Source organism: Electrophorus electricus, chromosome 4 (genome assembly GCF_013358815.1).
Source record: "Electrophorus electricus isolate fEleEle1 chromosome 4, fEleEle1.pri, whole genome shotgun sequence".
In the NCBI taxonomy this organism is placed as follows: Eukaryota; Metazoa; Chordata; class Actinopteri; order Gymnotiformes; family Gymnotidae; genus Electrophorus; species Electrophorus electricus.
In genome coordinates, this window is record NC_049538.1 from 20,866,561 (window position 1) to 20,889,350 (window position 22,790).

General features: G+C 43.8%; 1 protein-coding gene across 1 annotated transcript in view; it reads left to right on the plus strand.

Moving 5' to 3' along the window:
- The window catches only part of hcn4 (hyperpolarization activated cyclic nucleotide-gated potassium channel 4), a 67,981-nt gene that overhangs the window by 38,925 nt on the left and 6,266 nt on the right, over window positions 1-22,790 (plus strand). The window contains exons 5-7 of the mRNA XM_027008013.2: window positions 11,565-11,711; window positions 12,077-12,317; window positions 20,518-20,682. Coding sequence (XP_026863814.2) covers window positions 11,565-11,711; window positions 12,077-12,317; window positions 20,518-20,682 — 553 coding nt within the window. The remainder of the gene's footprint in view (window positions 1-11,564; window positions 11,712-12,076; window positions 12,318-20,517; window positions 20,683-22,790) is intronic.

Sequence of the window (22,790 nt, forward strand, 5' to 3'; positions counted from 1 at the left end):
CTGAATGCATATTCAACTGAAAACAAATAACAATGAAGTTAATTTCAGGTAAAATTCTTTAGAGACATGCCGAAAAGGAAAGGGAAGGATCACATTTGCTGCTATAAGTGCTTTGAATTGTTTATGAATAAACATCAACTCTTTTCATTAATACTCATCACTTTTCACAGCAGATTTACTCCAGTGCAACATGCCATTGTTGGGATGTTGCTAACGGACCACAGTTTTATAGCTGTACGAGAGATTTTCAAAGTGTCCTCGGGCCAGCGCACTGACTGGCCATCTCTCTGACATCCCCAATTTAATATTGATTGATTGATTGACTGATTTATTACATAAATCACTCTTATGTTGCCACAAGAAAACGTTAGTAGTGTTTCGTATCCTCAGTGAATTTCATCCACCCAGCCTACTACATCAGAAGTGTTTGATTTAATATTACTGCCATTTAATTTCCCTTACAAAATATCCAATTCCATCCTCTTTGCAATTAACATTAATTGGCATTAGGCTTTTTTACTCCTAGTTTCCTTTTTAGTTTGAACGTTAGCCTTGATGGTAGTGTTTGTGTATTCAGTCTTCTTGTGCCTTTTCTTCACATTCACGTAATGTGTCTTAACAGTGTTCACCATCACTTTGAACCCTACAGCCTCTGCAGATGAATGCTTAAGATCAGCTGAGCTTAGTGAGGATTTTTGCCCCTCCTGCCTTAACGAAAGATGGCTTAAGATGCCATGTGTGAACACTTATGTCACTGTTATGTTTAGTCTATAATTTTCTTAATCTGTTCAATAACTGCACACTTTAATTGCTATGGAATAAATGTGCAGTGTCATTCCTAATACAATGCAGTGTCATTTGTAATACAGGGGTTTGCATAGTTTAATAAGCCAATCAGAGGTCATTTTTTCCACTCATCAAAGTGAGGCATAAGATTAAAGTTAAGGGAACAGTATTACGATCTGATGAGCAGCGATTTTCTGCAGTAGAGACCTGGCTCTAAGCTTTAGAAACTAATGTTAGACCAGAAGGGACTAACTGCTTGGATCCTATAATGGCTGCCTGCAGCAGTGTTCATTGTTGACACTGACTAGCCCGTATACGAGAGGTTTAGCTTGGGTGCAGCTCAGGTGCTGCTCACTCGGGTGGTGCCCTGAAGCGTACCATATGACTTTTGAGTCATGCTGTCCCATCCCTCGCCCTCACTCGTTTTCTTCATCAGTTCCCTACCACCTTCTCTGTCCCTGCCTGCCCCACACCTCTCTTACATGCTGCTGAAAGCAGATTGTCTCAGCCTCTCCTCTCTCTTCTCCCTATGGCCATGTTTCTCTCCTCTGGCGTCTCGATCTCTCGCACCTTCTCTCTGTCATTCATCAAACCACTGCGCAACCTTCAGGCTAAAACCAAGCAGAGAAACTCCCACTGACTTTCAGCCCCTAACCACCATGCCTCTGCCGGCTCTCTGTCCCCTCTGATCCTTTCTCCACTCCTCTACTCTCCCGTTTTAGGGCGTTTAGGCCCTTGCCCGTTCCACGGGCCTCACAAGCCCTGAGGGCGGAGAGGCTCGGCTGTGTCCCTGATCCCCTCATGCCCTTCCCCTATGTCCTCCAGCTCTGTAGAGTAAGAGCCTTAGCCAGCCCTCAATAAGAAGGCGTGAGTCTGGAGAACAACCAGCAGATTTCCCTTGTGGAATTTGGCATCTCTCAGTGCCCCCTCTATGTCTGTCTCTCTCTCACTCTTTCTCTGTCACTTTTTTTTCTCTCTCTCTCTCACTCTTTTTCTACATGTTGAGACACATCTCATGCGATGAGAATAACACTCTCAAGATTGCGGGCAGAAACAGCCTGCTTCACACTCAGAGGTGACTAGCATTTCTTCCATACTCTGCACCTCCCTTCACATCAAATAGGATGGATTCAGAGTGTTATTCATATGCACTGACAACATGAAGTATTGCAAGTTTTCTTGAACTAAAGTGGTCCACAGTCCTAGCCTGAATGACTCTGTATATTATTGGATAAGGTAAAGGGAAAACATGCATTTCACATGGGTATGTCACAGCTTGCAATGTGTCTTAATACCAGTCATAGTGGGGTTCTTGGGCCGGTGGTTATAACGGTTTATAACATATATGTATATATTAGTTATAAAACATCAGCAGTAAAATCATCAGCATAAGTTATTCTAGAATGTGTGAGAAATGTGTCTGCTTTGCCCTTGAGAAGACTCTGTTAGGCCATCTAGCTATCCTCTGTTGCTCAATGTAATCGACTCTAAGCAGCCACTTTAGGTCTGGACGAAGAGGACAGGAGACTGCACACAAGACCGTGGGACCCAGTTGTGTAGTGTGCGTCTTTACATTCAAGATAAATTTATCGACGCACCATCGCATGTGATGTACATGACATTCCCCAGTGGTTGCTTGTGTGGATGTCTGTGTGTGCGTCTGTGAGCACGTATAGACGTGTTGCATTATTTATTCTGACTTTGCATCCAGTGTAAATCTGCTGAAAATGGAGTCATCTAAGTATGTGTTTGTTTGTGTGTGTTTGTGTGTGTGTGAGTTTGGTTTGTGTGCTTGTGATGGTAACCAGCATGTTGTGACATGCCAGGCCCAAATGGTGTTAGCAGAAAATGGTGCTGATTTTCCCTCCCTGACTCTCCTCTCTACATCTCTAATTAACACTTGGCAGTTAAGGTCTCTCCTCCACTTATGCAATTCCCTGTACAGAACTCTGGAAGCCACTTCCACTTTCTCTACTTCTGTCTCTATCCTTAGACATCAAAGTATTTGCGAGCCCTTTGGAAATAGGCCGTTTTTCACACAGCTTCATGGACAAATTACTAGTGTTGTGCTAAACATTTTGTAAATAGTTTGTAATTATCTGGATTTATACATCTACTAGTTGCTGCTAAAATTTGAACTGATCCTCATAGTTTTAACAAATAGCATATACAAATCCCCAATGATATCAATAATCGACACATGCAAATAAATTGTCACAGTTGATTTATTGATTTGTTTAATAAAAGTAGCATACACTGGATGTTTTAGTAACAGTAGCATACATGACATGTTTTAGTAGAAGTAGTATACATTAGTAGCATAATAACACTTGTCAGCAAAAAAGTAGATTGTTTATTTTATATTTTTGCATACTGAATCCAGGTATGTTTTCACACTATCACATAGTTTGTTTGTTTTTTGCTCCAGTATACTGATGTCATTATGCATGTTTTGTAGGAAAGAGTATCTTGGCAGACTACTACTATCTTGGCAGACTACTACTGGACTCTGAAAAAGGATGTTCCTGAGGTCAAATATAGGCAAAAATCATACATTATACATTTCAGAAGCAAGTTGTTTTAAGTGTAATAACAGCTTTATTTATGAATAAGTAATGTATACTTATATAATGTAGAATGTAATTTACCTATCACTTAAAAACTATACGTGATTCTAAAAAATTCTAAAAACAGTGTAAAAAAAACTATAAAATTCAGTGTAAAAAAAACACCTCTTTTAATTTGTGAAAAAAAGTTACATTTTGTTGCTCAGTGTAGTAATAATAATAAAAACAAGAAGATCATGAAGAAGAAGAAGAAGAAGAAGAAGAAGAAGAAGAAGGAGGAGGAGAAAACTTAGATTTATAAAATAATTCCACCAATAGGCAGATTTGACTTATTACTGAGAGCATAGTAATTAAGAATATTTTAAGATTCACATGTTGTATAGCATTTGGGGAAAATTTGTAGTAAATGAAACATTCCCACTGACGTATAAGTAACATAATTTACAGATTATTTGTTCTTTTGGTAGATGAGTCATAATAGTTTTCAGTTTACAGATTGTGCTCAGTTTTGGAGTTCTTGTTCATTAGATATCAAGCTAACTGAATTTGTGTAGGTACAGATTTTGCTTATTGATTTTATTTTTTCCACTGTTCTATGTAGACTTCATTTAGAGTGTTTTGATAAGGTCGGTGGACCGATGATTCTCTACTGAGAATTTCAGAGCCAGTCTGCTGCATGTCTTGGGAGAATTGGTTGGTGAGCAGGGCGTTATATTTAAGTCCACTAAGGCTGGGTTGATTTAGATCAAGCCATAATTTCACATCTCTTGTAAATTTATATTTGTATTCAATTTGTATGCACCTCATTGGTGCAATATAGAGTGCTTTTACAATGTTTTTCTGCTGAAGGAGGAGCCTGTTCTCACTGGATGCAAGTGTGGATGTCTTTGGGCTCCCTAGTGGCTTAGTGGTCTAAGTGCTGGTCCTATAATCAGATGATGGTAGACTCAATCCCTGGTGATTCTAGAGCCATCCCTAACTGGGAGTCCAAGAGCCTATAATTGGCCTCATTCTCTGGGAGGTTTGGGTTAACATTAAGGTTATCTCGCAACACTGTGCCAACCTGGGTGTCTACTTGCTGCTGCGGCTGATTGTTGGGATTCTCCTCCAAACCCATTGAGCTGTCCAGTGATGTCATCTTGGCAGCAGTTCAAAAATATGCAGTGGCTGATGTGTTGTAGAAAGCACATGCTAGCTGTCACCCTCCTGTCTCAGTGGTGTTGTGGGATGGGGTGAGAATTACTTGGTTACTGGGTGGAACTGGAGATGACTTATGTTGGTAGAAAATGGGCTAAAGAAGTAGCGTGGGCAGCTTGAGCTTAAATTGCTTTCTGTGAGCTGGTGAGAGACAGTAAGAGTGAGGGGCACGGCAGTGCTTTGAGAGCCCAGCTAACCTGTTCTGAAGAAACCTTACAGTAAAATGTCCTGAGACAGCTCATCTGAAATAAATAACCCCAAGAGGGTCTCTTTCTTTCTCGCCTGTCTTCTCTTAAGACTGCAAAGAAGGCTGCAGGTGTTGGCTTGACCACAGTTAATGTGCTTTTATTTATTTGTTTATTTTTTAAGCACTCTAAGTGGGTCTCTTCTGGGTAATCAGATGTACTCTCAAGGCATGTCATGACAAAATACACAGCTGTGTTGCTGAAACCGTAAAGAATGATGTTAAAGTAGAAATATTCCCCTTGCATACCAATCAATAACCAAAACAAATATTTTATTCCTGTTTCAGTGAAAATCATGGCCTTCTTTTTCTTCTTCTTCTTCTTAATAATGATAATCATCATCATCATCATCATTATTTGTATTTGCATTTTTTGACCTTTACACAATATAAACTAGAAATGCAACCTTGCATGTATTTCTCGATTCTCATGACCAGTCATGGCCAGACCTGACTTTGTCTCCAGTCCTGTAGAGGGAGCGCTCCCTAGGACTGAGCATCAGGGAACTTGGCTGCAAGTCTCACAATAACCTTCTGGAGATTGTCGGTTCTTGAACAACTTAAGCAGCAACAATTTCACAAGAGCACTCTCTAGGGAGGGTGTGGTCTGGTTTGGCTAAAAATGTACTTTCAGGAACAACCATAAGTATGATGGATTCATTCTAAAAACCAGTATGGAAAATCTGAATACAATTAATCATAAATTAATATACATTTTCATTCCACAAAAAACACAAGATGAAAGATCATGAGAAAATACCTTGGAATGATGGTGCAGAATTTGTGTGTGTGTGTGTGTGTGTGTGTGTGTGTGTGTGTGTGTCTGTGATCATGTATGATATTACTGTCACACTGTCCCTCTGACAGTTTAGTCTCCTTGCTGCCTTTGGTAAGCACGCTTACTACGCCATACTGGATGAAGTACATCATCTTGCCGATGGTGCACTCGCTGATGGTGTGTTTGTGCGGTTTCTTTTTTTTGAATATGCTTTTAGAAAATGCTGTAATGCAGCACTGTGTGTGTGTGTGTGTGTGTGTGTGTGTGTGTGTGTGTGTGTGTGTGTGTGTGTGTGTGAGAGAGAGAGAGAGAGAGAGAGAGAGAGAGAGAGGGGGGAGCTTCCATGAATAAGTTTGTATGGTGCAAATGTTCAAGGCTGTGATTAGCCCCCTATATTTGTAAAATCCCTTTATAGTGCACACCAAGCCGGAGAGAGAGGGAGAGCGAGAAGACGAGGCAAAATAAATGTTTAAAAATTATAATTAAGCGGCTGACATCTCTTTTGGGAGATAAATTATTCATGTTTTATTTGGTAAGAAAATTTACATCTCATTTTTGAGAGGCAAAAATGGAGAGAAGGTTAGTGTGGACTGACAGGTTTAGAGATGCATATGTATATTGTATTGTGTTTATGTATTTAAGTGTGTGTGCGTGCGTGTGTGTGTGTGTGTATGTGTGTGTGTGTGTGTGTGTGCGTGAGAGAGAGAGAGAGAGAGAGAGATCCCTCCTGGGAGGTAAGCACTGAACTGACTTGACTGACAGACACAGGACTGTTCTCCTGTGACAGAAAGGTGATTACCAGTGTGAGACTCATAATGAATGGATTTATCCTGCAGGTATCAGGAACAGGTGAAGTGAGACAGCATGGCAGGTAGACAGGGTGACAGACAAACAGACACATAGACAGACAAAGAGAGATGGTGACAAGTAGCGTTCATCATAGATGTTTCCAGTTGTAGTCCAGGATATATTTCATGACTTTCAAAGAGGTGTGTAGATACTACTGTGAAAATTCCCATTCTGTCTTTTCTTACTTCCTTACTTCATTTTGACTACAATGATTTTGACCACAAAGTTCTTTTAATGTAATTTTTATGTAATAGCTTGATAAAAAGTATGAGATCAGCCTGATAAAAACTATTGTGGCCTGATAAATGTTGGCCAGTTTCAATGGCTGCTTTGCATGGGAAGGTTATTCACTATCAGATTTTTTTACCTTATCCAATTTAAAAGGTGGTCACCTGCATTATTCGTAGAGTTTGTGCATTTGTTGTGTGTGTGTGTGTGTGTGTGTGTGTGTGTGTGCGTGCGTGCGTGCGTGCGTGTGTGTGTGTGTGTGTGTGTGTGTGTGTGTGTGTGAACGGGCCTCTGTGCTCCTTGAAATACGATCAAAGGAACTGATTAAAAATCAACAGGCACTTCAAGAGGTGAGCTTTGTCTGTGCGTGCGTGCATGTATGAGCGTGTGTGTGTGTGTGTGTGTGTGTGTGTGTGTGTGTGCGCGTGCGTGTGTGTGTGTGTGTGTGTGTGTGTGTGTGTGTGTGTGTGTGTGTGTGTGCGAGTGTGTGTGTGCGGTTTGTAGGTGAGCAGTCACGGTCAATGGCAAAGCTTCATTGGCATGCGTACACTGACATAGCAGGTCTAGTATATTTCTAATTCAGCAGCAGACAAAGAGCTAGTGGCACAATCAGTAGCAAGGGAGAGAAGTGCAACATACAAACCATAAATGACTGAAAAATGGCCATTATAGATCCACTACTTAATTATAACAAGGAAAAATGAGAGACAGAGGGATAAGAAGAGGAAAGACTTAATTCAGTCAAAGACAGGAAATAAATAAGGGCCAAGAAAGATGTGCTTTGTCCGAGACCCCTGAAGACATCAAACAATGTGTGGCTGCAAACAATGAGAAAACGAGAGAGAGAGAGAGAGAGAGAGAGAGAGAGAGAGAGAGAGAGAGAGAGAGAGAGAGAGAGAAAGAGAGAGAGAGAGAGAGAAATGCACTATAAGTTATTTTCCTGTTGGTGAAAAATAAGAGCAGGACACAGGTCATGTCATTCCTTTCTTACTCCGGGTCAATGATGAAAGAATAGAAAGAAAAAGCAAAAGATAGTGATAGAAATTGACAGAGACAGTGACAGGGCAGAGAGACAGAGGCAGGGGGCTTTGGGTTGTGGCTTATTCCAGCGGAATCCTCTCTGAGGGACGAGGACGTCCCCCGGCCTCGGTTTAGCCCTTTGTAGTGTCAGGCTGCCACAGTTTCAAGTGAATTTCCAATCTGCCCTATTGCTTGTTTAACTATTCATCACACTGTAGCTCCCTTTGAAAGTGCAACAGAGGCAGAAGTCACTTACTACTGTTCATCCATTAAAAGGGAATTATGAGAAGACAGAGAGAGGGAGAGCATGAGTTTGTGAGCGAAAAAGATAGTGAGAGAGAACTGATTGTTGGGAATAAAATAAAAGTTATTTGGTTTTCCCCTTCTCCTCTTCTTGTTGCTGTGGGTGTTCTCACGTCAGTGTTGGTGACACTGTATCCCTCTCAAGCATGCCCTATATCCCTCTAATGCCCTGTTCTATTCCTGATTGGCAATGTTTATGATGTGCACAGACACACACTTACATATACAGACAGTTCATGTGTTCAGAGGCATTTAGAATGGATAGTATATGTCTGTGCATGACAGGCAGAATGCAAAATAAAGTGTCACTGAGTGTGTGTGTGTGTGTGTGTGTGTGTGTGTGTGTGTGTGTGTGTGTTTGGGGGGGGGGGTTGAGCCTGTGATGGTCACACAGAGCCATGTTTTTTTTTGTTTGTTTGTTTTTCCTCAGGCAGTGCCATGGGCAGCTTGTCCCAGAGGCCTGCTCCTCAGGGAGTCAATGCTCGCACGGTCTCATTAGAGAAATGTCCCCCGGAGAGAAACAGGCCTTTCCCTCTTCTGTCCATCCTGTCCCTCATTTGCCTCTCTTTCCACGGCCAACAGGAGACATCTCACCCCATCCTTTTCTTTCTCTGATGCTTTTTCTCCCCCCCTCTCACTTTTTATTGATCATTTTATAGGGCCATTCAGGGGACATTAGCATCTGGTCCGTTTTACAGCTTTGAATGTGACAGTGTTTTAGCATTATACAAGGAAGAATAGCCCTTATGAAAATTCCTCTTTTGCCTCAGGTAAGGGGAGATGTGGTGACAGAAGTGAGATAGATAGATAGATTGATTTCCTCTCTTTCAGCATTACATTCACCCTACATGCTCTTCACACACCTGCATTGCTACTATTGCAGCTGATAATTGGAGTCTGAAAAATCCATGATTTGTTGTTTTTTTTTTGGTGGTGGGGGGGGGGGTGTTTTTGGTCTGGTAAAACAATATGAACTGAATTATTCAATAAACTACACCCTCTAACTGCAATTCTAAAGGTGCAACAGTAACCTTTCTAACATACCCCATAGCTAGTCATGACATTTATTTCAGCGCATTCATTAGCCATGGGAGCTATTATTAGTTAGAGTGTTTTCAGGGAGATTACCTAACAAATTTGAGTTTGGACATGTGATGAGCTGGAATAAAGGGAAAACACAGAATAACGATTGGAACAAACCTGACAATCCCATCTGCTTGACGCTGAGCTAATACTGCCATTACTGCCTGGCCCCGGCCTGGACGAGTGGAGTGGTCAGGTAGGTCTGCAGGCTGCTCACGAACTGCGTGGGCACTGGGTAAGATCTGTGTTCATGCATTCAGGAAGTGTTTAAGTGTGTTGTATGTGGTCATAGAGGAAATATGTGCTGGTGTCCTGTGTCCTGAAGGCTTTTGATCTACTGCTCCTTCCAGGCAGACAAGACCTGTTTTTACATGCACACAAACACTTTTCAAGCTGTTTTCATGGCCTGTTTGAAAATGGCCAAAGGACTGAAGGATCATTTTAGGTTCCAGTTATAATGTTTCTCTTAGTTAATAGTCCACTAAAGACTGCTCATACTGACCCCCTGCCCACTGGTCTCACTCCTCCATCATCCCCCTGGCCACTCGTCTCACTCCTCCATCATCCCCCTGGCCACTCGTCTCACTCCTCCATCATCCTCCTGGCCACTCGTCTCACTCCTCCATCATCCTCCTGGCCACTCGTCTCACTCCTCCATCATCCCCCTCGCCACTCGTCTCACTCCTCCATCATCCTCCTGGCCACTCGTCTCACTCCTCCATCATCCTCCTGCCCACTGGTCTCACTCCTCCATCATCCCCCTCGCCACTCGTCTCACTCCTCCATCATCCTCCTGGCCACTCGTCTCACTCCTCCATCATCCCCCTGGCCACTCGTCTCACTCCTCCATCATCCCCCTGGCCACTCGTCTCACTCCTCCATCATCCTCCTGGCCACTCGTCTCACTCCTCCATCATCCTCCTGGCCACTCGTCTCACTCCTCCATCATCCCCCTCGCCACTCGTCTCACTCCTCCATCATCCTCCTGGCCACTCGTCTCACTCCTCCATCATCCTCCTGCCCACTGGTCTCACTCCTCCATCATCCCCCTCGCCACTCGTCTCACTCCTCCATCATCCTCCTGGCCACTCGTCTCACTCCTCCATCATCCTCCTGCCCACTGGTCTCACTCCTCCATCATCCCCCTCGCCACTCGTCTCACTCCTCCATCATCCTCCTGGCCACTCGTCTCACTCCTCCATCATCCCCCTGGCCACTCGTCTCACTCCTCCATCATCCCCCTGGCCACTCGTCTCACTCCTCCATCATCCCCCTGGCCACTCGTCTCACTCCTCCATCATCCTCCTGGCCACTCGTCTCACTCCTCCATCATCCTCCTGGCCACTGCTCTCACTCCTCCATCATCCTCCTGGTTGCCATGGCCCTCCTCTGCTTTCATCCCTCCTCCTTCTTTTGCTGACAAGGGCATGTATTATCTTATACTCCATTACTTGTTCTTTTTCTGAAGATGATGAAAGGAGAAAATCTCCTAAATTTGATATCGTCAGTCTTTCTCAACAAAAATAACAATTGCAAGCATGATCTGTCAAAAATAATGAGAAATAAACACGGTTTAAGCATTGGTGGGTGTGTCTGGGTGTGGGGGAGTGGGGGAGTTGTGGGGGGGGATGTTCATTCAGACATACACACATACTGACCTGGTCCCCGTGCTTGGGCCTGCATGGACTCATAGCATAGGTACAATATAAATGCATTACATAACAGTTGCAATTAACTTTTTAAGAACGTTGGGCTATGAACACACACGTAACACACATATGCACATGTCATCCTCATGCCTCTCCCCTTTCTGCCCCTCCTCCTCCTGCTCCTCCCCCTGTAGCAGGATCACCTGGTAATGGTAGTGGCTATCACATGGTCACATGGTCACTGGGCCTAGACCAGACCACCTCAGGCAGCCTCAATGCTGAGATCTCACGGCTCACAAACATGCTACTTATGCTATGTGTGCAGCCGTGCTCTCCAGGCAGACGATAATTACACCTGAATTAAATTAATTATACTGCATAGCGGGAAGTTGCTTTACCCTACCGATGCAAGAGACGTGCAGGGAGTGTCCTATTAAAAGGCTTAAAAGGGCAAATCTAGTTAAAGCAAAGCATGTTCATCCTGTCACTTACGGCAATAAGGACTGTGTAAAAGGTTTATCATTATTATTGTTGTTGGTGCTGCTCCTGCTGCTGTTATTTTTCTTTTTATATTTCAAAAGAATAATGTTTGTTCAAGGTTTAGAAATCTATAAATTTAAGTCAAATAATGTAAACCTTTCACAGAACCTATCCACTTTTTCCCTTCCTAACATTTAACAAAAATTACCCTCACAGACCTACAAATATAATTTAATATAATTCGCTAAACTCCCACAATGAAACGGTGACACCGATCATATTAATCAATTCAAGGTGGCTTTATTGGTATGACTGTACCTGGAAGTCTCAATATCCGGTCTGAGAGTAACTTGGCTCCTACCTTCTCCCTGCCTGTCCAGTATAAGCAGGTGGAGCAGTACATGTCTTTCCATAAGCTGCCGGCGGATATGAGGCAGAGGATCCATGATTACTACGAGCACCGCTACCAGGGCAAGATGTTCGATGAGGAGAGCATCCTGGGGGAGCTGAACGAGCCACTCAGGGAGGTGAGGCAATGGACCTGTGGATACTGGCTAAAAGCCTAAACTAGCCTCTGGCTCTGATTACTCTGCCATTGCTTTTCGAAGCTTCTCACAAGTGAGCCACTGCTGTAATAGGTGAAGGCATAATGAGTAAAACGAGTCAAGGTAGGATCCATGGAGCATTGCTGTTAAGATTTTCCTATCAACCAGTAACATGGGTTTGAATAGTTCCATTTAGATGTGGTCATGGTAGACACATTACACTGTAGCAAAATGGAGAAGCTTTGTACCTAAATTGCAGCTAACGTAGTCTCTTGGTTCAGTCAAACACACCCTCATATTGAATGTCCTGGGGCCTACATTATTTTAACGGCTTCTTTTTTTTGCAGGAAATTATTAACTTCAATTGTCGGAAGCTGGTGGCTTCGATGCCTCTGTTTGCCAATGCTGACCCCAATTTTGTGACGTCCATGCTGACGAAGCTTCGATTCGAGGTCTTCCAGCCCGGGGACTACATCATCCGCGAGGGCACCATCGGCAAGAAGATGTACTTCATTCAGCATGGCGTGGTGAGCGTGCTTACCAAAGGCAACAAGGAGACTAAACTGTCAGATGGCTCCTACTTTGGAGGTGAGGAAGCTTTCAGTGTGACAGTAATAGCATACAGGATCTCACACACACACACACAGACACACACACACACAAAGGCATTTTTTCTGCCAATCCTTTTCAAGCCCAATTTTTCAATGCTCAAAATAGTTACTTGGTCAAAAAAATGACCTCTTTCCCAGGTCAGCCAAGGTCTTTTTTCAGTCTGTGTCTGATTTATTGATTAAGTCACAGCTGGGTTTTTTATTTTCCTTTATCTGGAACAGGCTTTAGATAACGGGTCTCGGTGAAAGAAAGTGTTTAATCTAATGTTACTGTTGCTGAAAACAAAAATCGCAGGAGTTGTATGGTTCTTTTTCTCAGTTTTGTTTATAAATGAGTATGGCAGGATAGTATTGTTTTCTGTTGCAAAGCACACATAAATGTAATATTCCCTGCATAATTAAGTAATTTCAGTACTTTTTACTCACTGGCCAAAGGATTTTAAAAATCATTTCTCTTTTGACTTGGAGGTCAATGTGTCACAGAGCTCTGAAGTAACAAAATAGAAAAAAAAACTTAATCAGCTATGAATGCCGAGCCTCATCATGTACTGCATCAACAGAAGTGTCTGAGATGAGGTCAAATGTCTAAGCATTTTCTTTATAGCACCAGTGTGAGCAAGCACCCTCTGCTCTGAATGTTAGCTTGTCATGGTATGCTTACTTGCTTATCACATTCCACCACTTTTACAGAGTGACAGTCAGTGTGCAGCTTGGGCCCCTGTGTGTAAATAATGAAGAGAGACACAGAGCCTTTAGATGTGCTTGAACCACTGATCCATCGTTAATTATGGCCAGCATTCATGTAAAGTCCCAGACCTCTCTCTGTGAGAGTCTGCCCTGAAATAATGGAAAGATGGCAAGCAATCTATCTCGGACATGCCACAGTTAATCTACACCTCACATCAAGGTGGCCCTATTTATTCCAGCTCCTTATGCGTAGTCCTGTCAATGACAGCCATCTGGACCAGGCAGTACCGGCGCCAGAACAACTTTGTTGGACAGGTTTTCCACCCTGTCTCGGGTGACACGTGTCTATTCCCCTTTAATAGCCATCAGATTTATGTGATTGGCATTTTAAATTACATTATTTTAGCAATAGCACTGAATTAAACTGCACCAACTGTTAAATCTATAATCACAATAATCACAGACAGGGACCAGCCCGTAGCCAGACCAGTGATTGGGAGTATCATTTTGCAATTGTGAATGTTTAATAACCAAAGAACAGAATACAGCATCTATTTGCACAGAATATTCCAGCTATCCCCAGGTGTTGTACCATGCTGCTACAAAGGAGCACTGCTGAGTGTTAAACTTGGGGCAAGGAAGATGGTGCTGCTGGTGCTGATATTCAGTATGAAAGTAAAAGTAAATATCCATTTTGCAATGTTGCTGGGTAATAACAGTACGACTGAGTCCTTGCCTCCCCCCAAGATTGCCTGTCGGTGGATTGCTTGGGAAGCGTGGTGACCTGGTGGTTGGCACGTGTGCATCTCAGCACTAGGGTCTTAGGTTTGGGTCGCATGTTCTTCCTGGGTTTCCTGTGGGTTTCATCACACAGTCCAAATACACAGAGGTTAGGTAAACTTGACTGCCCTAAAAATTGTCCTGGTGTGATTGTGTTTATGAATGCCGAATGATGGATGGTGCTGTCTCCTGGGTGGCGTCCTCTCTCCCCTTCTTGTGACCTATGCAGTCCCCCAGGGTGCTGTGCTTTCTGATTGAGAGTATGCTGTATGCAATTGGCTGCTGCTTCTCTCCAGTGTGTTGGAATGGATATAAAAGCTGTGTCTTGATTCTAAAGCATCCTTTGGTTCTTAGAAAGGTTTCATATGTGTGACTATATTTGTGTACATTTAAGATCAAATCATAAATTTAGGTTGAAGTTGGTCATGGGACCAGGGACAGACAAATAGATATGGAGAGAGAGACTTGGAGAGACTTGTGTTTAAGACTTGGAAACATGGATGAATGCTTAATACTCCACCTCGGAACCATATTCCTACACTCATATTATGGATCTCTCATCTGCCCTGGATTCTTTCCCAAATGCATGACATGGTGGTGCTGTGGGAGGAGCTGTGTGGCGGTGCTATGTGGTGTGGTGCTATGTAGTGGTGCTGTGCAGTAGTGGTGTGTGGTGCTGTTGTCTGGTGGTGCTTTTTTGTGCTGCTGTGCACGGTGTTGTGAGCTGAAGCTGTGCGTGGTGTTGTGCAGTGGAGCTGTGGGTGGTGCTGTGTGGTGAAGCTGTGCGTGGTGCTGTGCAGGATGCTGTGCAGTGGTGCTGTGCGGTGGTGCTGTGTGGTGGTGCTGGCCCCCTGCCTGTTAGGAGGCTGCTATTCCTGGCACCAGTGCAGTGCTGGGGGAGCTGGGAGAAGAGTAAGACCTGTGGGGAATCTGGGACCAAACAGGAGTTAGCCACTCATGAAATTAATTTATATAACAAGTGTGTGTGTGTGCAATGTGGTCACGGAGGTGACACATTGAACAGCACTCTCTATTCATCCATGAGACTCTCTATTACACAAATGAGGAAGTGAGTGTAATACACGCACATACAAACATTTTAGTGCATATGATTGGGGGGGGATTGTCTCTCAGTGGGGCACATGAAAAGGCAGGCTTTCCCCTCAGCATGGTGGATGTGAATGATTTAAATGCATTTTCACACTTGTATCTTTGCCATGATGAGAGGAGAGGAGAGGAGAGGAGAGGAAAAGAAAGGGGGTTTTCTGGTCTTACTGGATGCTTGGTGTTTAAACACACACACACATATAGTACATATGACAGTGTGACTGTCATGTGTACAATTATGTTTATCTCTATATTATAGGACACCCTCTGTTCTTTATGAAGAATAATCCCATGTTGCTCTACTGAGCTATCGGTTCCTTTTTCCCGACTAGAGTCACAAGATAGAGAAATTGACCATATCACCTCAAATCATTGCTGTCATCTTGTGACTGGTCACTGCCATCACCCTCAATGTAACGTGTGGTGGCCTGAGTGTCGCAGGGCGAGGGGCAGGACGCACAGACTTCCTCGACAGGGACGAACATTTATTAACATAAACGTCAGCAGCACTCACACGTATTACAAACGATGAACATGAAACGATCCACGTTAAACGAACACGATACACAAGGATACGTCTAACATAAACACGTTACATTCAGACATTACATCTACAATGACCAACGACACCGCACACCCTGACGTGAGTTTAAATACACACAGACAAACGAAGTACAGGTGTGTGCCGACGTGGCCACAAACGAAAGTCCTCCTACTGCACGTGGCTGGCCAAACCACGTGCCTTGCGGGAGGCGAGCGTTCCGTGACACTCAACAAGGTGCAGCTAAGTAGAGTACCACTAAAGCCAGTTAGAGTGAGATGTGCTATCACGCCCCATCTAAGAAAGAAGGAGAGAAAAGCTCTGTGAGTGGTGTATGTGTGTGTGTGTGTGTGTATGGAGTGTGCGTTCAAATATGCTATTATGTCACCACTTTCACTAACGCCTCTAGTCCATGAGAGCCCCTGAATACAGCACTGACCCATCCGAGCACTGGTCCCCCCACTGGTTACCCCATTCCCAATGTCCTCTCCACAGGCCTGGTGCTCTGCGCTCCTGCTCAGGGCCTGGGTAGGCCTGGGTGATGGCTCCCCACACACCTCCTTTCCCTCCAGCTTTAGCATGCGGATGGTGCAGTGTCAGTTTGCATCAGGCTCGTGGGGCACCCGCACTCTCAAAGGTTAGACTGTGTGTCTACTCCACACACTTGTTCTCAGCAGCCCATGGAGACTCAAGGTGACAGAGGTCAGGGGAGCCTGTCCAGCACCAATCTCACACCACCTCCATACGTGTCCCGTGACTATACACTATAACACAGCATTAAACAGAGCTTGTTGAGCATGCAGACACACACACCAGCCTACCTCCCTGACACAGTCAATCAAATTCATTTGTTGGCATTTCACACTGAATGTTTTTTTTTTAATTGCTGCTGTTCTTGTTTATTTTTCTATCACAAACATCACTATTTTTCTATCACAACACACAGCATTTTCAACATTAGTAAATATGACCAAAATGCGCTTGCACACACAAACACACACATATACACACATATACATACGCACTATCCCATTATTCCTGCCATGGGATTGTGAGCAGCAATGATCGTAGCATGCAGGAGGCTCTGTGGGAGGTGGGGTGGTGCACATGGATGGAGCACGCTGAGGGGGACCCAGCACTCTAAGTCTGGTTAGGATTTCATGCTGATTTTTGTCCTTCCGTTATTCCGATGAGTCACCAGGCGGCCAATCCTGGAAAGAGCAGAAGCTCTCATCCCAGGTGCCGACATGAGCGATATACTGCCCAGGGAAGTTGAGGAACAAAGCAAACAGGGGCTAGAGGTCAGGGTGACTTTCCAACCATGGAACGAAGAGAGCCTGCTCTCACCGCCATGTGGCCTGCAGGCTGGGACTTGTATCTCAAAATGAAACCGGAGAGTTTGAGGATGCCAGGAACCGAGACTCAAACATTCTCCAGCCCTGGGGAGAGAGGGGGCAAAGTAGAACGCCTGTCTTGGCTTGAGTTCAAACAAAAACTGAAGTATCACAAGATATTATCGGCAGCAGTTCAAATCAGATTAGAAACGACGGGTTTTTTGGCAAATTTCATTTGACCCACTTTCTAATAATTTCATGTACAAGTGTCCACTGTAGCTTTCTCTCCTATTTGTATAGTCTTGGCCAAATGTTTTGAGACTACCACAAATTTGGGTTTTCACAAAGTTTGCTGCTTCAGTTTTTATGGTGGCAATTTGCATTCATTCTAGATTGTGATGAGTGATCAGATGAAATGCAATTAATTGCAAAGTCATTCCTTGCCATGAAAATTAACTTAATCACAAAAATTAGTACATTCCAGCCACTGCATTTTATCCCTGCCACAAAATGGCCTGCTACATAATTTTAGTGAGCTTCTCGTTAGCTTAGGAGAAAGTGTTAACGAGGCAGCTGATCAACCATTTATCGAATCAACCATTTTTTGAATCATCAAGAACTTCAAGGAGATATGTTCAATTGCAGTGAAGAAGGCTTCAGGGCACTCAAGAAAGTCAAGCAAGTGCCAGGACCTCCTAAAGAGGATGCAGCTACAGGATCAGGTCACCACCCGGTGTGAGTGCATCTGCATGCACAGTGAAGCGAAGGCTTTTGGAGGATGGCTTGGTGTCAAGAAGGGCAGCAAAGAAGCCACTTCTCTCCAAGAAAAACATCAAAGACAGACTGACATTCTGCAGGAAGTATTGGGAGTGGACTGCAGAAGACTCGGGTAAAGTTATTTTCTCTGATGAAGCCCCCTTCAGACACCTGGACAAATAATTGTCTGGAGAAGAAAAGGTGTGCGCTACCATGAGTCCTGTGTCACGCCAACAGTGAGGCATCCTAAGACCATTCATGTGTGGGGTTGCTTCTCATCCAAGGCAGTGGGTTTGCTCAAACTTTTGCCTAAGAACACTTAGTATCAAAATATCCTCCAAGAGCAACTTCTCTCAACAATCCATGAGCAATTTGGTGATGAACAATGCTTTTTCCAGCATGACGGAGCACCATGTCCCAAGGCAAAAGTAATAACCAAGTGGCTCAGTAAACAAAACATTGAAATTGTGGGTCCATGGCCACGAAATTCCCCAATCCCATTGAGAACCTGTGGTCAGTCCTCAAAAAGAGGGTGGACAAACAAAAACACAAAAACTGTGATCAACTCCAAACACTGATTAGGCAAGAATGGGTTACCATCAGTCAAGATGTTGCCCAAGATTTTTGGTCTATAAAAAACCAAGGCAGTAAACTTTTTGAAAACCAAAATTTGTGTCAGTCTCACAACTTTTGGCCACAACTGTACAACAGCACCACCAAACATAGAGTTGTTCTGTCAACCAATGCCTGGCTTATCAGCACTGTGAGGTAGCTCATTGTGTTTAGAGGAGAACACTACACATTCAGCCACTCGACTTCTCCACTGAGCTTCTGGCTTAGGCCTAAAAATATTGTTGTGCCTGTTGTGGTAAAAATATTTCCACGTGTGTTGGGCAAGATACAGTTAAATCCATTGCACTGTGAATGCAGTTAATGTATCACAGCAGCATGGCTGCTGCATTATGTTCATCATTAATCCCAGTACTCTGGTAGCCAGCTCTGTGCATTTAAAGCCCTCCTGCTGTGGAGTATCAGCTGTTTTGATGATGTCATGTTCTGTAACTCTCTTCTTTCTTCTTTCTTTCTCTTTCTCTGTCTCCCTATCTCTCTCTCTCACTGTAAAGCTCAGTGTCTTGTCGCGTGTGTGTTGGCCTCAGCCAGAAGCGACCCCCCAGCTGGAGGAGATTTAGATGAGCTGAGTGCTCCTCTCTTCCCATCTTCAGCAGGGATTACCCAGAGAGCAGATTATTCCCCCACCCCACCTCTCCCCTCTCGGGCAGTAGAGAGGGAATACAGGGACATTTCCTCAAAGCACAAACAACTGAGAAGTCACCCTAACACTTACTCAAACATGCTTATTCATGCACACACATATGTACATGTATGCCATGCTGACTCATTCATATACAAACACACACATTGAGAATCACTTGCAGAACATGTGTGTGTGGAGGGGTTGCACACATATGAGCTCTCATACACGTGGGCTCTGGATTCACAGAGCAGCCCCTTGCCACGGCGTGTGGTGCTCGGCACCAGATAGAGCAATGGGTTGGGGTGTTGGTTGTTCCAGAGAATGATGGGGTATTTGACACCGCAACCCTGGATCTCGGGCTCTTCCCTGGCACAATAAGCAAAAATCTGACCTCTGAGTCCTGAACAAGACGATCCCCCGCCCCTCCACAGAGTGAGTGGGGGTCCCCCCAGGAGCAGGGCCGGCCCTTAGATCCATATTAGCAGCCTACGATGCCCTCATGCCACTGTACTGTGGCCTTTTAAAATGGCACAACACTCTCCTGATCCACCATGACAGATGAGGCTTGCCAGTCCTCAAAAATCTGAAAATGGTATTAAGTGCTTCAGACCTAGATTTCATAAGATCCAGAAATTACAGAGTTTTTGATGCAACAAGAAGAAATAAAAAATCACACAATGGTGAACTGGAGCTTTCTTTGATAAACATTCCCATTTTCAACCCCTGAGACAGTTGACACGAGGGAGCATGAGCTGACAAGGCAGTTGCACACAGACTTTTGCAAGAAATGTGGAGACAGTAATCCTTATGCATGGGTTCACCAAAGGTTCACACAACCCCCCAAAAAAATCCCCTAGATATTGCCTCACATTTGTGACAGTGCCCCTCTCTGGTGGCCTCCGTTAGGTGGTGGTGGAGTTCCATGTTTGTCTTTGGTTTTCTGTTATGTGTCTATGATTTGGTTACATGCTACACCACACTTAGGTGGTATGTGTGTAGTGCCTCATTTGGCGCTCCACCTGTGTTATATTATTATGGCATCTCTAAAGAAAGTCTTTGTATTGTTGTGACTGATTCTCGGTCATTGATGAAGTTGCATTGGCTTTCTTTATTTATTGTTAGCGCACTTTTATGTTTGGTTTCATTTTATTACATTCACTAAACCCTCCTTTTTCCTGCATGTTTTACACCCATGACAACATTATGTTTAGGTTGTGTTACATTTTGAATAAATATCAGATGTTTGTTAGCTTGCACATTGAGAAATCTTCTCTAGTCTTTGATGGTCTTTGCTGTTTTACTTATGTATACATGAAGTGTTACAAAAATACAGAGGAGGAGGGGCCCCTCTTTGAGTCTTGGTTCCTTTCAAGGTTTCTTCCTCATGCTCTAGGGAGTTTTTCCTTGCCACTGTCGCCCCTTGGCTTGCTCACTGGGGGCTTGGACTTGGAGATTTTGTAAAGCTGCTTTGTGACAACATCTGTTGTAAAAAGCGCTTTGTAAATACATTTAGATTTTTTTTTAAATGATTTTATTCTCAAAATATAGCTGATATTAATAAAGCTCCTATAAGATGTGCCCATAGATAGGAAACAACTGTAATTCATCCAAGTCTTTAAAACTAAAAAGGTGTGTAGGTGTGTAGTGTGTGTACAGCAAATGAACATAACTAGTTATAAGAGCAAAGTCACGATGTGTCTCCCTGTATCTGCTGCAGAGATCTGTCTGCTAACTCGAGGCAGACGTACAGCCAGCGTGAGGGCCGATACCTACTGCCGCCTCTACTCTCTCTCTGTGGACAACTTCAACGAGGTGCTGGAGGAGTATCCCATGATGAGGAGAGCCTTTGAAACTGTGGCCTTGGACCGCTTGGATCGCATCGGTAAGGACCCAGCTGAAACCCTCTTCCCTGCTCAGCATCGAAGGCCACTTAGTCACAGGAGTTGACAAGTCGTGTGCATCACTTTAATGGCCTCTTTTTTTGGAGGGATATTTGCAACTGAGGGAAGCCGTTTTGTGCTGGAATCATGGGGCACAGTTTTGTCAGATGCCAAGTGTAACGTGAAACCTGCAGAAGAGCTAACAAAAATGAATTCTTAGACTATGTTGGTTCATGGGGTGATGGGCATATGCCTAATGATAGACTTTATTGTCAGTTTAAATAATATCTTTCATTAAATGTTGCACTTGAGGTTTGTTAGAATGAATGTGATCATGAACCTTTGGGACTGGAATAACAGTAAAATAACAGCCAAGATGGGCTCCAACAGGTCAGAACTAAGGAACTACTTATAAATGATATACACAGAGAAATCTGAGGTGCATTACTCAATTGAGGTGAGGTGGAAAACATTTATTGGCATAATACAACAAAAATCATCAAGTGTCTGACTGTCAGATCAAGCAAGAAAACAGACTATGCATGAAGTTTTTTTTATAACAGCTATACTACATTTGGATTGGATACAAATACACAGTGCCATAAATTTACAGTAGCATGCGAAAGTGAAGTGTCCTTATGATGCCTGGTGCTGCAGCATAATTTTTCGAGTCTCCTGCCTTAACATGCCACTCAGCTTATGGCCTAGTGCCTGCACAGACTGGCTATGTCGGTGCTGTCACCATTGCCCGTGATTATGTGGCAACGCAGGTGGCAATGCACCCCGTGCATTAAACATGGGCATCCAGCACCTCTAGCCCACTTGCACTAACAACAAGCTGAATCACTTCACACCCTTCCTTAACAATATACACAAGTCCACTGACTTGTTACAGGAGGCAAATGTAGAGGAGTATGCTTAGTAGGCAACACTACAAATATTGAGGGAAAAAGAACTGGTGTGTCAAACAACATTTACTGCGTGGAAAAACCTTTGAGAAACTAAATCACAGCTCTCACCAACAGTCGAGACACATATGCTTACATTTTTGAGGCTAGTGAGGTTTGGATAGGTGTGGAAGGTTTAAATACAGTTTTATTCTTAATCAAGGAACACTTTTGGACTAAATGTCTCCTTTTGAGTTAACAGAGCCATGGAGCTCTTGTTTTCCATGCCTTTCTAACACAGATCCAATGAACAGAACTCACCTTTCTCTCACAGGCAGAATAGACTCATGAACTGTACAGCTCACTAATTAATTACAGCATTGATGGATCAGGTGCAGTGATCTGTCTGCATCTGATCAGTAATCGAATGCGTCAGGATTAGCTCAGGTCATCCAGCGGCCTAAACAAAATTCACATCAGAAATTGGTTACACCGGTCTGAGCATTGGTTCTGTTTCTATGGTTACTTCACAGACCACTCATCTAAACACCCCAGTCGCTGCTGTGTTGTCAGTTCTCCGACATTATGGAATAATTTGTAGCGTCTGTATCTCCTTGGCCATAGCATAACAGTGATCCTGCCCTTCAGGCTTCAGTGTCTCTCAGATCCATCATCCAGCAACTACCAAACATGGAAGAGTGCCATGTGTCTGACTCGCCTGCATCTCTCCTCCTGTCATCCAGCATCCTGCGTTCAGGGTCATGTTTACTCAGCGAGCTGTCCCTCGCTTCCTTATCTAGCACTCACCAATAAGAACTAGTCAAACACAGACTGGCTTGCCTGCAGGAGCCATCACACCCCCGGCCAGGCTGTGCTATTTCCATGCTGGCCACACCCCTCCCAACTATCAGCCCCTCGACCCAAGGTTCTCTCCATGGCCGTAGGCCTGCTGAGTCCATGCTACCGAAAGAAAGGGTGTTCAAGGTAGCGTTTGGTGTGAAAGCACAGAATAAGAGGTATTGAAAAGGAGGCCTGATCATAGCGACTCTTTGCTCTTTAATATTCAGCATACTGCCTGAGGGTGGATAACGTCCTTTGTTTAGAGGTTATTCAAAAAAGCAGTGATTATAATTCAGCTTTGTTTGTGGATGAGGGAAACTATGCGGGTGAACAAGCTATTGCTGGAGGGCTTCAGCTCAAGATTTCAAACAAGTCATTTACCT